The 14606-nt window shown below is 40.4% G+C and overlaps 2 protein-coding genes across 3 annotated transcripts; one reads left to right on the forward strand and one right to left on the reverse strand.

Moving 5' to 3' along the window:
• The first annotated feature begins 1544 nt into the window (after positions 1-1544).
• Positions 1545-8193, forward strand: LOC4348794 (uncharacterized). Its single transcript, XM_066304927.1, has 18 exons — positions 1545-1871; positions 2932-3183; positions 3310-3376; positions 3469-3585; positions 3683-3788; positions 3871-4027; positions 4104-4199; positions 4681-4729; positions 4830-5089; positions 5211-5383; positions 5576-5696; positions 5807-5859; positions 5972-6101; positions 6255-6400; positions 6771-6959; positions 7201-7433; positions 7668-7816; positions 7926-8193. The coding sequence occupies exons 1-18, from the start codon at positions 1695-1697 to the stop codon at positions 7986-7988; spliced, it is 2538 nt and encodes an 845-aa protein (XP_066161024.1). The 5' UTR covers positions 1545-1694; the 3' UTR covers positions 7989-8193.
• A 114-nt stretch (positions 8194-8307) lies between these two features.
• LOC4348795 (ras-related protein RABC2a) lies at positions 8308-12229 on the reverse strand. 2 transcript variants are annotated; one of them, XM_015759032.3, is made up of 6 exons: positions 11873-12229; positions 11086-11154; positions 9957-10022; positions 9403-9524; positions 9081-9209; positions 8308-8643 (listed from the first exon to the last, which is right to left on the reverse strand). In XM_015759032.3, the coding sequence occupies exons 1-6, from the start codon at positions 12039-12041 to the stop codon at positions 8530-8532; spliced, it is 669 nt and encodes a 222-aa protein (XP_015614518.1). In that variant the 5' UTR covers positions 12042-12229; the 3' UTR covers positions 8308-8529. The 2 variants fall into 2 exon arrangements, with proteins under 2 accessions (XP_015614518.1, XP_066161025.1); XM_066304928.1 differs by lacking the exon at positions 11086-11154.
• Between the last annotated feature and the right edge of the window lie 2377 nt (positions 12230-14606).

Raw genomic sequence — 14606 nt, forward strand, 5'->3', positions numbered from 1 at the left:
TCGGTTATAGTTGCTCCTATCTTCGAAAGTTGTTTAAGAACGATCTACCTATTTACTCTCATATATTTCCTCCGTTTCATACTAGCCAATTAAGTCGTACATTCTTCATACTAGCCAATTAAGTCGTACATTCATACGACTATGACTTGCACTTTTATATGTAACGGTAACGGTAAGTATCATTCATGGGAATACCTAAAAAATTATCGTAAATTTTTTGAGTCAAAAACTTTGATATGTAACTATAGTATAATTGAAGTATAATTACATTGTAACTACACTGTAATTGTATTAGTAACTACGATATAACTTATATAAAACTTGTATTCAACTATGATTTGGTTAGACGTGACATGTGTGAAAAATTAGTTGTAACAATTTTTTTTCTTCATACACAAATCTCGAGGCGATCCGATGGTGACAAATCTGAAAGTTTTAGGGGCAAAAAATTTGTGGAAGTTTTCTAACAAATCCGATCATTTATATATGTTAAAATTTAATTAGGTAATTAGATCTATAATAATTGGGACTATGACTTGCATTTTTAAATGCATATCGTTTGTAATAATTATATATGTTAGAATTTAATTAGGTAATTACAGCTATTGGAACTACTATATTTAAGTTTTGCCAAAGAGTGAGATTTACAGGTATTATATACTAAAGATATACGCTGTGATAATATTAGGAGTTAGAGTACCATGTTGTTAGTGGAAGATATTTAAATGTTGTTAGGTGGGCAAAGAATACGATGATTTATTTTGAGTTATTATAGTGCTCTTTTTACTATTATTTAGTAGCTTTTATTTTAATTAAGTTTAACTGTGTTGTTTCTTTATTTCTCTTACTTAACGGTACCCCATGAATGGATTTTTATTACTTTTGTCTTTTCTGTTTCATCTCTCCGATGGAAGTCTCCTGACTCTTCCAACGATCTTCATTATTAATCCAACCGTTCACACCAAATTCAAAGGTTCATGCTATATAAGTATACGTGGCTCAATGATGGAAGGAATAAACATTTTTCGTTCATTAAAAGAGATATCCATGAAATTCGACTTTTTCTTTTATTTTGGGCTATATCCGTGATGCCCTATATATCGCGCTGGACACATGGGCTTTTAATATTGGCGGACCTTCGGATATTGCCGTGGTGGATTCACGAGTCTTCCAGTTGACTTCCGAAGTCCCTTGACCATGCTTTTTCTTTTGGTTATTTTGAGAATAAACGGCTGTTGTTCAATATCTGGCTGCATCCAACGGTTCTAATTTTCCCATGACGTGGCACATCTAGGTGATGAACACCTTTAGTTTTTTCATTACTTTAGATTATAACCCCACGCAACCCCCGAGTGACAACTGACAAACCGGACCCACATGCCAGGCAGCCAGCCAATCAAACTGCGACGCTCACCGGTGACCGGTCACCACTAACCCACTAGCCGAAGCGGACAGTTGCGGTGCACGTGCCCCGCAGGCAGCGCCCCTCCTCCACTCTCGTGCCGCCCCGCTTATAAAAACCCCACGCCCCGTGTGGCCGCGTTGCAAATTCCGCGCGGTCAAACGAAGCGAGAGAAAAAAAAATTTCTTAAAAACAAAACAAAAAAAAAAAAATCCTCGAGACACCGAGCGAGTGAGCGAGCGGCGGCGAGGCGGCCACCGACGACGACCGCCGGAGCCGGAGCCCGGCGGAGATGGAGATGGAGTCCAAGTACGCGGCGCTGCGGCGCGCGGCGGAGGAGGCGGCGGCGGTGGACGCGCACGCGCACAACCTCGTCGCCGACGGCTCCGCGTTCCCCTTCCTCCGCTGCTTCTCCGAGGCCGACGCCGCCGACGCCCTCGCCCTCGCTCCCCACACCCTCTCCTTCAAGGTACACATGCAGTTCTCAGCTCCGTTTATCCGCACGGCCCCGTTGGGTCGCCTACGCCGCTTACTTCCGTGTGCTGCTCGAGATCGCGACGGCTACGACTTGTGCGCTTCCCCTACTCTGTTCGTCAGACTAGTTCGCGTAACAGTGTGTGCTAGATTGAGTCGGCTGCAGAGTTTTCATTTGCAAAATAAAAAATATATACACTGTTGAGTGATGCAGATAATTTTTGCAGTGAAAATTTACTGTTGTCATCTGAAAAAAAAATGAATCACTGTATTTCACTGGATTTGGTTACTCCGAAAGCCGAGTCAACAGTAATTCTGTCTTAATCCAATGAATTTTTTCCGAGAGAAATTTGTGTTCAACTCAGGTTCAGAACTGCAACCACCAGTCCACCACCACCGCCACCACTGGTGGATTTCGGAGAGTAGTTTCAGGGCAGAAATGAAAACGGAATGCGAACTTTATCGTCTCCATGATCCATTTTATTACCGAGATTGGCGATGTGGTTTATAGTGGAATATGCGGAATCCGTCCTTCTCTTTTAACTGGTGGCATGGCAGAGGCCACAGGCTTTATGTCGGCTTTGCCAATTTCCCATAGTAGCAGCACTGTTGAGTAGTACACGCCTTTTTTTTGTCTCGTCTCTTTGCCCTGTCAAGGAGAGCTCAGTGGTGGTGGATGTGGGCACCGAGGCGTGCGATGCGAGCAATGGAATGGAAACGTTGCTAGGGTCCATGACACATGAGAGGAGTTACTGGGCCATTTCGGCATGGTTCACTGCTTCACTGTTCTACTTCTGTCTGAGAAATTATGTGCGTTTCAGCAGGTGTCCATGCCGGCATGCATGCATGTGATGTGGTCATGTGGACCACTTTTGTCTGTACTCTGTGCAGTGTTAGGATGCTGTATATGAGTCGTAGCTCTCTGTTTGTTCCAACCTGCAAATGTTGCTAGTACATTCTTGCTTTCGTAATGCTGTATTCGTAGTTGTTTCGTTGCAACTAAGAGTATGGTTTTTAGAAGCTCATTAGATCGTTTGGAACGTCGTGAAATGCAGAGAAGCCTGAGGGACATCGCTGCATTGTACAACTGTGAAGCTTCACTTGAGAAGGTGGAGGAGTTCAGAAGGGCTGAAGGGTTGTCGTCTATAAGCTCAAAGTGCTTCAAGGCTGCCAACTTATCTGCAATTCTTATAGATGATGGCATAGACTTTGACAAGATGCTTGAACTGGAGGCACACAAGGCGTTTGCTCCTACAGTTGGCAGAATTCTGAGGATTGAAAAGCTGGCAGAAACAATTATTAATGATGTGAGTGCATTTTTTTTATCGTTCTGACCTGTCTATTTTCTCCAAAGTTGTACCTTTTCTCCATTTTACAAAGTTTGTCAGCTTTCATAATTCTGTTAGCATCTATGAGTAATAAACTTTTTTCAGGAATCATTCAGCGCATCAAGCTGGACACTTGACTCTTTTACTGAAATTTTTGTCACTAAGCTGAAATCATATCCTCCCCAGTATTTGTTTTCAGGCGCAGTGGATAGTTCTTGTTGTATACTGTTTTAGAATGTATTGATTTCCTTAACTAATTTATCACAGTTGCCAACAAAATTGTTGGATTGAAAAGTATAGCTGCATATAGAAGTGGCTTAGAGATTGATCCAAATATTAGCAAGACAGATGCAGAGGATGGACTACGTAAGGAGTTATCAGGTAATGTATTTTTTTGCGGAGAGAGAGAGGAGAGAGTGAGAACACATTGTTGGATCCATCAATATTTTATACACCTGGACTATTTTATCCTTTTCAGGTCAGAGGCCTCTTCGGATTACAAATAAGAACCTGATTGACTATCTATTTACTTGCAGTCTTGAAATTGCTGTATCATATCACCTGCCAATGCAGATTCACACAGGGTGATGACAACATTTTAATCCTAAAATATGATTATTCTGTTTTAAACTTTCAATATTTCAATTAATTTCCACCCTTTTTCAGATTTGGAGATAAGGACCTGGACTTGCGAAAGTGCAACCCTCTCCATCTGCGTGCTGTTCTTGAGGACACAAGATTCTCTAAGTGCCAAATTGTTCTTTTACATGCCTCTTATCCATTTTCAAAGGAAGCATCATATCTAGCATCAGTGTACTCCCAGGTGGGATCCTTATATGATTGATGACTTATGCATTGCCTTTGATGGACTTTATGTTTTAATTGTTTAAAACAAACAGGTATACCTTGATTTTGGCTTGGCAATTCCAAAACTTAGTGTTCAAGGAATGACATCATCAATTAAAGAGCTCCTTGAGCTAGCTCCCATAAAGAAGGTAAAATCTCTGTCTTCTGGATAATTGCTTCCTTTTTTTTTTTGAGGTTATTGAAACAGTCCACATTTTACCTGTATGTTCCACTGATTTATGGAAAGCTGAACTGTGTTTTATTTTCTGGCAACTCAATATCATATTGCCCCCCCTGTTTTACCATACCATGTAAATTATTGATAATGAATAATAGAACTGATAAATACAGAATCCCATTAACAATTGTTGCTTTGTAGGATTACTGCAATATTTTGCAGTAGAGGTCTGGGAATTTCTTTCCCTCCTACATGCTTGAAGTGCATCTAATTTTCATTATGTTAGTTCTCATTGTAGTATTCACTCAAGGTGCCTTTGTAAAAGAATTTCATTCTGATCTATTTTGCAAGAACCTGGACGAGTGTAATATTTTCACTTATATATCTGCAACTAGTTTTTGCCCATTTTGAAGATATGCCATGCTTTACATTTCTAATTTTATCATTTCTAGGTCATGTTCAGCACAGATGGTTATGCTTTTCCAGAGACATATTACCTAGGTACATTCCTTAGCCATAATTGTTCCATAAGTTAAGTGAAAAGTCATTATATAGTAAAGCTCTTAAAAAAATGTGCAAAACTATGGAGTTTGATTTACAGGTGCAAGGAGGGCACGTGATGTTGTTTATCGTGTACTCTCAGCTGCATGTGAAGATGGTGACCTTAGCATTCAAGAAGCTATTGAAGCAGTTGAGGACATATTTAGACGAAATGCATTGTATCTATACAAGTTGAATGTTGCCAACGGGTCAGTCGGTCAGATAACAGCAATAGCTGACAACGGCATACCATTATCTGAACAAGATGTGCTCTTTGTTCGAGTCGTCTGGATTGATACTTCAGGTCAACATAGGTGCCGCGTAAGCATATCTTTCCTACCACACACGGTTTTGCCATTTCTTGTAGTTTTATGGCTTTAAGTTATCCTGTTACACATGTTCTCTTAAATTTTATTTATTGCTCAAAAGATCGTATTTTCAGGTTGTGCCAGCCGGAAGATTTTATGAAATTGCTAGGAAAAAGGGTATTGGTCTGACTTTTGCATCGATGGGAATGACTTCATTTACTGATGGCCCAGCAGATGGAACAAACCTTACTGGTGTAGGAGAGATCAGGCTTATGCCGGATATGTCAACACTATTGAGGCTTCCATGGTAAACTTGATTTTTTATGTATATTTCAATGATACTCTTTTCAAGTAGGCCACCTGTTCACCCATTATGACACTTTTTATTTTCATCCTTGTTAGTGTTTACTAAAGTTTACTTAATTATGGCAGCATTAGTTCTTAATTGAATAATGTCACTTCTGAACATCATATAATGGTGGATTGCTGTTTGTGCAAGGTCAAGACGCGAAGAAATGGTAATGGCTGAAATGCATATAAGGCCTGGGGAAGCCTGGGAATACTGTCCCAGAAATACCTTGAGAAAAGTCACAAAAGTTCTGCTAGATGAGTTTAATGTGGTAACTAAGCCCATACTTATGTTTATATACCTTCAGGAAGTATATTTGTCTTGTTGATTCTATTGGTTCGTTTATTTTTCTTCTAATGCTTAGGTGTTTGTCATTTTCAGACAATGATGGCAGGTTTTGAGAATGAATTTTTCCTACGTAAAAAAGTAGTAAGGTACACAGTTTTTCCCACCTCTATAAAATTAATATGTTAAAAGTTCCATGTTATTTATGCTAATTGATAATGGCAAATATGCAATCGATTCACTAATTAAATGATCATTCAGTGGTGAAAAGGAGCTGTGGGTCCCATTTGACAATACCCCCTACTGCTCAACTACAGCATTCGATGGTGCATCATCTGTGTTGCAAGAAGTATATACTTCTCTTAAAGCGGCGGAAATTGTGGTTGAGCAGGTGAGTAGTTTTATCATTTTTGTTAGGCGCTACTTTTAGAACTAAAACTTTTGTTATCATTTGATTACCTTTGGATCATCATATGCAATGTTGTGGTGATGGATTGTATTTCTATGTTACACCTTCATTTTTCCATAATAAAAAATGTAACAGCTGCATGCTGAATCTGGAAAAGGGCAGTTTGAGATAGCCTTGAAGTATGTGTTGTGCACTCTTGCTGCTGACAAACTGATATATGCCCGTGAGATTATTAAATCAGTTGCTCGAAAGCATGGGCTACTTGCAACTTTTCTTCCAAAGTAAGTTGTTGGATCAGCATAAATATTGTTCAATTTTTCAGTTATCTGCATACAAGTCCTATGTGTTAGACAAACTTTGTTTCTTCAATGTTATGATCATGGACGAATAACTATAGAGGTTGCTTAAGCTGAAAATGAGTATGTTAAACAGCATATCTCTAATCTATACCCTATTTTACCTGTGAAAAAAAACATTTTTTGGATAAAGAGCACAGAAATGAGCTACAATTAGTTAAATAAAAACACTTCCTACCTCTGTCATCCCAATGTTTTACAGTCTGAAACTATATGTATGTTGCCTTTCTGGAAAGTGAGACCTCTGGCTTCAGTATCTCGTATCTGATAATTTGTTTTGCTTGACACTTTCCAGACCTGACTTGAATGATATTGGATCCGGTTCTCATGTGCATCTGAGTTTATGGGAATTCGATCAGAATGTGTTCATGGGATCAAGTGAATATAATTACTATGGAATGTCAAGAATCGGAGAAAGCTTCCTTGCTGGAGTATATCTCCATCTTCCATCAATCTTGGCATTCACTGCTCCTCACCCAAACAGGTAATATATGTACATAGTAAAGCAACAAGATTACCTATTCAATTTGATGAAAATTCTTATAACTCAATTTGGTATCAGTATCTTGCACAAGCACAGAGTGTGAACGCATTTTGTTCTCTAGAATCTGGGCAAGTCAATATATTTTGTTTGATAAATACCAGATTAGCTAGGAATCAAATCAAATCATTGTGTCATGCACCCCCTATTTAACGACAATGTTCCTTGGATTATTCGTGTATAGCTACAACCGAATTCAGCCAAACACATGGAGTGGTGCATATCAGTGCTGGGGGAAGGAGAACAGGGAGGCTCCACTGAGAACTGCATGCCCACCTGGGATACCTCTTGATCTCGTCAGCAACTTCGAAATTAAATCCTTCGATGCGTGCGCAAACCCGCACTTGGGCCTTGCTGCTATAGTTGCTGCTGGGATTGATGGACTCAGGAGAAGCCTTACGTTGCCTGAACCAACTGGTACGAAGTTTCTCATTATTTTTTTCTTTTTTTGTCTCTCTCAGAGAGTTTTAGATTTTCAGTGCAAGTATTTAGCCTGCAAACATGAGGTTTGGAACCTGGAAAAATTCACAACTTCTTTGCTGACCATTGAATACTCGCGAGTGTGCCTTTTCGGGTCTAATAATAGTTTGCTTTTGATTTTCGCCAAGAGGGCGTCTGCAAGTGTATAATGGGTTTTGTGATCTTTTGCAGAATCAAACCCTGCAGGTTATGCCTCCAACTCCAAGCTCAAAAGGATGCCGAAGGACTTGATGGAATCTGTCGAAGCACTAGCTGCAGACAAAATCATGCATGAATTGATCGGCGATAAACTTGTCACTGCCGTTATTGCTGTACGAAAGGTTAGGGAAAAAATCATCTTTTTTCCGTCTTCTTGACATACTTCGACCAGTTAATAATCTAGGCCCCAATAATCTGCTTTTTTTTCTAAAAAAAAATTGCGCGTTGCAGGCTGAGATCGATCACTACGAGAAGAACCCTGCAGCATTCGCCGATCTCATTCACCGTTACTAGGGTGAAACACTAGTTAGTTCCACGGAGCAAAGAGGATTACGAGTGAATTACTACGACCCACGAAATTGCTTATTCTCGCGTCCTTTTCCGCTGTACTTGCAGTTGCAGTAATTTTTTTTTGATTGAATAACTGGTTTTAGATTTCCAAAAAAAGGGCACTTGGCAAACTCATCCTTCTAGAGAAAATAAAGCAATTCACCAATCAGGTTCTCGGCCGCTTCATCATAATTCTGGCAATTTCACTACGGTTGTCTCATGATGAATAGGGGAAGAAAAAGACTAGCACGGATTAGAAAAGCAAATGACAGCAGCACATTCCTACGGCGAAGATATAAAAAAAATGAATAGAAAGAAAAAAAAAAGGAAGCATGTTGTACTTTGTACAAATCAATGTTAATCACTCTCCAAAAACCTCACAAGCTGATCCCTTTTTGCGCCCCTATTTACTCGCAGACAATTTAAATACAACTCATTTACAAACAGAACACAACACAGCAGCTCGGGTTGGAATGTCACAATCTGCTTTGGGACGCCATATGACCTATTGACAGCATCCGCCACCATGCTTTGCTTGACTTTCTTGCTTCTGCTTCAGAATGTTCCTTTTGACAACCGAAGAGGAGCCTTCCTCCAAGAGGCTAGGGACATCCATAATCTGGGCCATCGAAAAAAAAATCGGGAGTTGTTTATGACTCATCCATCATATAAAACTAGCCTACTCGCAGTTAGAAATAACCAGCAAGAAACCGAAATTTTCGACACTTTTTCATGTATCACGAATTATAGCAATCAAGGAACATATACGATTTGTGTATGCTCTGCATCGGATTTATTGGAAATGCCTCCATACCTCACTACGGATGAAAATCATCAACAAGAAGGGGGCAAGAATATATTGATTCATTTTTTGGGGGAAAAAGCATAGCATTTGTTTCAAGTTGCTACCTTCACCAGAAACTGGAAATATCTTCAAATTCAAAACCTCTTAGTGCTATCGATGAAAGGAAACTAAATACTCGTGTTGATGCAGAAAATGTATATCAAGTGTTACGAGGCCAAAATTATGGGGGCTGGTATCTTTCTTAGGCATACCTTTAGTGCGAGTTCTTCAAAACACTTCTCAACATTATCTCGTGTTTTCGCGCTACTCTCAAGAAATAGGCATCCAGATTCTTCTGCAAAGGCAAGCCCTTCTTCTCTTGTGACAGTTCTTTCATCCTCCTGAAAGATAGAACCATCAAAATCAACTATGCTCCCATGAGATGTTCAACAGTATTTTATGAAATCGATGGAACTTAAGGGCTGAAAAGGGCATACTATAATGAACTTGAATCAATGAAATAAAAGCTAAAACTCAGGAACAGCCAGGATCACTTTTTTTTTCAAAGAAATAACTACTTTGGCCAAATAGTACCTTGTCAATTTTGTTTCCAACAAGCATTTTTATGCAGTCTTTGTTTGATGAGTGTGACTCTATTTCCTTACTCCATACTTCAGCCAGATTTGTGAAGCTTTCTCTCTTCGTGACGTCATATACTAGGAGTAAACAAAATCACGTCAGTTGTTCATCTAGTTTGAAGCATGAAAACAAGAACACAAATGACCAGATAGCAGCGGTTCTCAAGTTAATTATCATAAAACAATTTCTGCATAGTCAACCTAGGCACAAACTATTCAAAGCACCATTAATAAAAAAATAAATACCGTGGTGAATTATACATGTAATTTATAACTTTTGGTTTTTCAAAGTTCGCACAGATGGTCAAGGTAGAAGAAATTTTTGGTGCAGCATAAAATCGTCTCAAGATGAAACAAACATTGATATGTTACAACACTTGGAAGTTTAAGTGAGGATCACACTATTAGGCTGGACAAGTCTGCAAGATATGATCTTAAAAATTACAGCAGTGCAGAACAACATGTTTATAATTTGAGCAATCGATCCTACCTAACAAAATTGTTATTTACCTAGAATAATGCCTTGAGCACCTCTGTAGTAAGAACTAGTAATTGTCCTAAACCTCTCCTGGCCAGCTGCAACACAACATAATAGTGCTGTCAGAATATTTGAGATATTGGAAATACTGTAAAGTAATCCATTTTCCATTCAACAATAGCATGGTTCATTTTGTTTATAGACAACTCATAAATTTCCAGCAACAATGCAGTTGTAAGGAAGGACTGGGTAAGATGGTTAATACTGAGACATCTAGAGCAAGTAACGTAATGGGCTACAAATCTGGAATATTGGAATCTCTGATGGTAGATGGTAGGGAGGGAAGGGGGTACCAGGGAGGATGAACCAAAATATTTTAGGCACAAACCGGACAGGTGGGGCTATAAATCTGTGAATCAGGAGTCAGAACCTCCAATAGCAATGATGTAAGCACAGGGCAGGTGCAACATGGAGGGACAACACCAAATATATTAGGTGCAAAGCAATCACAAAAACAAGTTCTAATTCTAATGACAGCAGAAAAGGATGGAAAGTCAAAATTAGTGGAAAGCAAAGTATGTTACTGCAAAGAAGTGAACTGAGGCTTAAAAACTGAGTATAGGTTGCTCAATCATTCTAGGCATGTTCCTCACTTATTGATGTTCTTGGATTGTCTTTAGTTGGTGTTTGCAATAGCTTGTACTAGTAGATCTCAAGATGCCCAATCATCATCAGATCTGTACAGGAAATTCAACTACTTCCTCTGAATCAAATAACTATTGCGTGCATAACCAGTTACTGAGGCCCTCTTTTATTGCTAGAAGAAAGACCGTGTGCTAAAGTTTCTAAACATGGAGAACAACATCTAGTAGGATATACGGAATAAGTGCCCGTAAACCATATCATGAACTCTGTTTCACTCATAACCTTAATATACTCCAAGCAAACATTTGCTAGCCCCTCAAAATAATCATGTACTAAGAGCAATTCCATCATTCCACATGTGACAGATCATCAACTATACTTAGTATTGCATGATAATTGTTTGCACTTTACACTACTAAAGCGCAGAAAGGCTTTCCAAACATTGTATATTCACATCTGAAGCTAAATATCATCGAAAAGCAGGCCATTTCTATACAACCCAAGTTATGAACTCACCAGTATCCCATATTGTCAGCTTCAATTTCTTTCCACCAATCGTAAGGAACTTGATCTTAAAATCCACTCCTGCCAACCAGTGTGGAACAAAAATCATGAAACAAGTGAAACGACAACCATGACCATACACTAGAAGAAGTGAACTAGAAATTCTGCATTGGTCAAATTTATTAACCACACATAAGACCGATCATGAAGGGCTATGGGGTAAGGCTACACTGACCGAAATTTCCCAACCAACAAGAAGAAAGCTGGGGCCTTGTTCAGTATAGGAGCAAAGGAAGAAAACAGCTAGGACAAGAAAAAAGGACAAGGTTCGTCCACCAAATCCCAATGTCCTTAACCCTCTACCTACCACTGATCCATTATCCTCGTCCAACTGAACCAGAAAATGAAAAGGGAGAACATCCCACATTTAGGATCGCCCACATTCAGTTTGGTCGCTGTATTGATTGAGCTACACAATAACTACTAGTAGTAGTAGCTAGCACTAGTACTAAAACGACCAAAGTACCCTACCTGATTGGAGTACAAAATCTGAAGTTCTGAACCAACATTTGAGCTGCATTTCAGGCGTATTTCCAAGGAAAGAACTAATCAAGATCGTAGCCAAGCTGGGATTTATATTTATTTATTTATTTTTGGGCGGCGCACCGACAGATGGGTAGAATCGTCGCGGAATTATACTAGGATGAACAGCTAGTGTACGTTGTGGTGGTAAGCTACGACGGCGATCGGTGGGCTGCATCTGTCCGGGAGTGATGTGGGGGGGCACGTACGTACGTACCGATGGTGGGAGCGATGTCGTCGTCGAGGTGGGCGGCGGCGGCGGCGACGACGAAGCTGACGAGGAGGCTGCTCTTGCCGACGCCGGAGTCCCCGATGAGCAGGATCTTGAAGCTGCACTCATGCCCACCTCCACCGCCGCCGCTGCTCCCCGCCCCCGGCGACCCCATAGCCACCACCTCAGATTCGCTCCCTCCCTCCCGCCCCTCGTCAAGAGGGGGACCCAACCTGGACCGGCGGAGCAGACGAGGCGGCGGCCGGCTGGCCGGCGCGCGCAGGCAGACAGGCGGGATGATGCAGCGGTGGCTGGCTGGCTGGCTTTGACTGAGCTGGGTGACAGTCACCACCACCACGCACCACCCCGGCTGGACTTGGCTTTTGGCTGGTTTTATCGCAGGCAGCCGCGGGGCGGGGCGAGCTGAGAGCCAAAGCGGCAACTGGCAAGTGAATTGTCTCGCGCGCGTGGGTTGGGGCGGTTCGCGCGATGGAGTGGTGGGTTTTTTGGGCGATTCGGCCGGCGGCCTGGCCTCGCGCAGTTGCTTGGTTGGCGTGGCGCGGGGGATTTCGCTTCGCGTCGCGTGTGCCGAGTGCCGTCACACACGCCGGTGGCGTGGCGGTTTTTGGGTGGGATATGATTCGCGGGCGGGGTGGAACACGGGAGAGGGTGGGGGTGGGGGCGTGGAGCCGTGGGTGTTGCGTTCCGCGGGTGAGAGGGGTGGGGGAAAGGGATCGTGTGATCGTGTCGTGGTTGGCAGCAGATCAAGCGGAAGGAAGCGTACGTGCGAGCTAGCTAGCTTGCTGATGGGGACGGGCGACGCCACGACGATCCCTTTGGGGGAATATATTTAGGGCTGCCACTATATACCTATACCTATTTAGGGAATATGAGTACTCCCTCCGTTTCAGTTTACAAGATGTTTTGACTTTATTAAAATTAAACTATTTTAAGTTCACCAAATTTGTAGAAAAAAAAGTAGTAGCATTTTTAACCCAAGACAAATTTATTATGAAAATATATTCAATTATTGATTTGATGAAACTAATTTAGTATTATAAATATTACTAAATTTGTCTACAAAGTCAATCAAACTTGAAACAGTTTAACTTTGACCAAAATCAAAACGTCTTGTAACCTAAAACGAGGGAGTAGAAAGGAATTACACTTACCCATACTATTTGGGGGAGGACATAAGTAGAAAGGAATTACGCATTTTAATTTTGGGTAGGGGAGGATAATGCTCATTATTACCCACCTTTCTCATTTCCATGTATGTGTGTAAAACTCGGACACAAAATTTAAAACTCGTTTTCACATTATAAAACTTATCAAATTTGACTGAATTTCATAGGAATGAATTATTATATAGAGAAGCAACTTTATATAATTTTTGAGCCATTTCTATATGTGAGGCCCACGTATAAATTATCCATATGGATAATCTAATTATGAAATGGGTAAGGATATGGTTACCCATACCCTCCCCAGTTGCATGCCTAAATATAAGCCTATATGTGGTAGAATTCTCTAGCTCAACCTCTTATAAGGATGTGTTTGGTACGATAAGTTCTCAACTTCTATTTCTTTGTTTTTCACGTACACACTTTTCGAAAAATTTTATATAATAAAGTTGCTTAAAAAAGTCACATTTAGTCTTTTTTTTTTAGTTTCTTAAGTTAATACTGTACTAATGAGCCATCCCGTTTCCGTTTAGAATTTAGAAATTCATGACTTTCTAGTTTGAACACAATCTAATATTGTTAGAAGAGAAGTAAAGCGGGCTGTCGGGCTAAAATAATATTAGAAAAATAAACTAGAAAGGGGTGGAGTAAGGTTCGGATTACTCCACACGCCCTATATCAGACTTTATTCCGGAGTTATTTTTAAGAGTTGATCAATTAACTTCATTAAGAAAAAGAGACTTGATCAGTTAGAGCTCTATAATAAACATATTCTAGTAGTATGAGCGACTCTAGGTGTTCGTTACGCGTGGTATCATCGGTATTTGTGTGTAAACCGGCCGGTGTTATCTGGAGCGTTGAGATACGTACGGTGACGCGACACCGCGACAGTATAGTGATGCTAGTTTTTGGCCGTGTGTGCACTACGTCTACGTACACGCGAAGGCAATTCGCCAGTGACCTGAATTTGCTCGATCTCTTGTGATCTTAATTTACGGCGTTTCGTCCACGCGGAGGAGTTCGTAATACTGATCCTTGGGACGTACGGGCCGCCGTGCTCATCAGCCTCAGCCAGCACGACGTGCGCGAGTTTCTCAGTTTCTTTTGTTTGCTGCTTCTGCTGCTGCTGCTAGAGACACGTCGTGTGTGACAGCATAATATTTGGGGCTTATTCGTTTTAAAAAAGAAGAATTTCTAAGGATTAATTTCTATTAATATCTGTTTGTAGGAATGAGATATAGGAAAACCAAATTAAGGAAATTTTATTTTCCTACAAGTTATAGGGAGAGAACGCAAAAAAAAGTAATTAAATTATCCATTTAAACCTTAAAGAAAAATTCCTATGGATTGATATGTGCATTTCTTTCTATTTCTTTAATTTTTTATTTTTATGGGTTGAAATTCCTCCAAACCCAATAAACAATCGACGTTTGGGACAGCAAAATACTGCTACGTGTAAGTCATTTTTGATGTTTCAAGCATCAAATAATTCTGTCTAAGAGATAATAATACTACTAGTCGTAATAGCTAACTGATATAACAAAAGAGACAAATAT

The sequence above is a fragment of the Oryza sativa genome, chromosome 10, assembly GCF_034140825.1.
Source record: "Oryza sativa Japonica Group chromosome 10, ASM3414082v1".
NCBI lineage: Eukaryota > Viridiplantae > Streptophyta > Magnoliopsida > Poales > Poaceae > Oryza > Oryza sativa.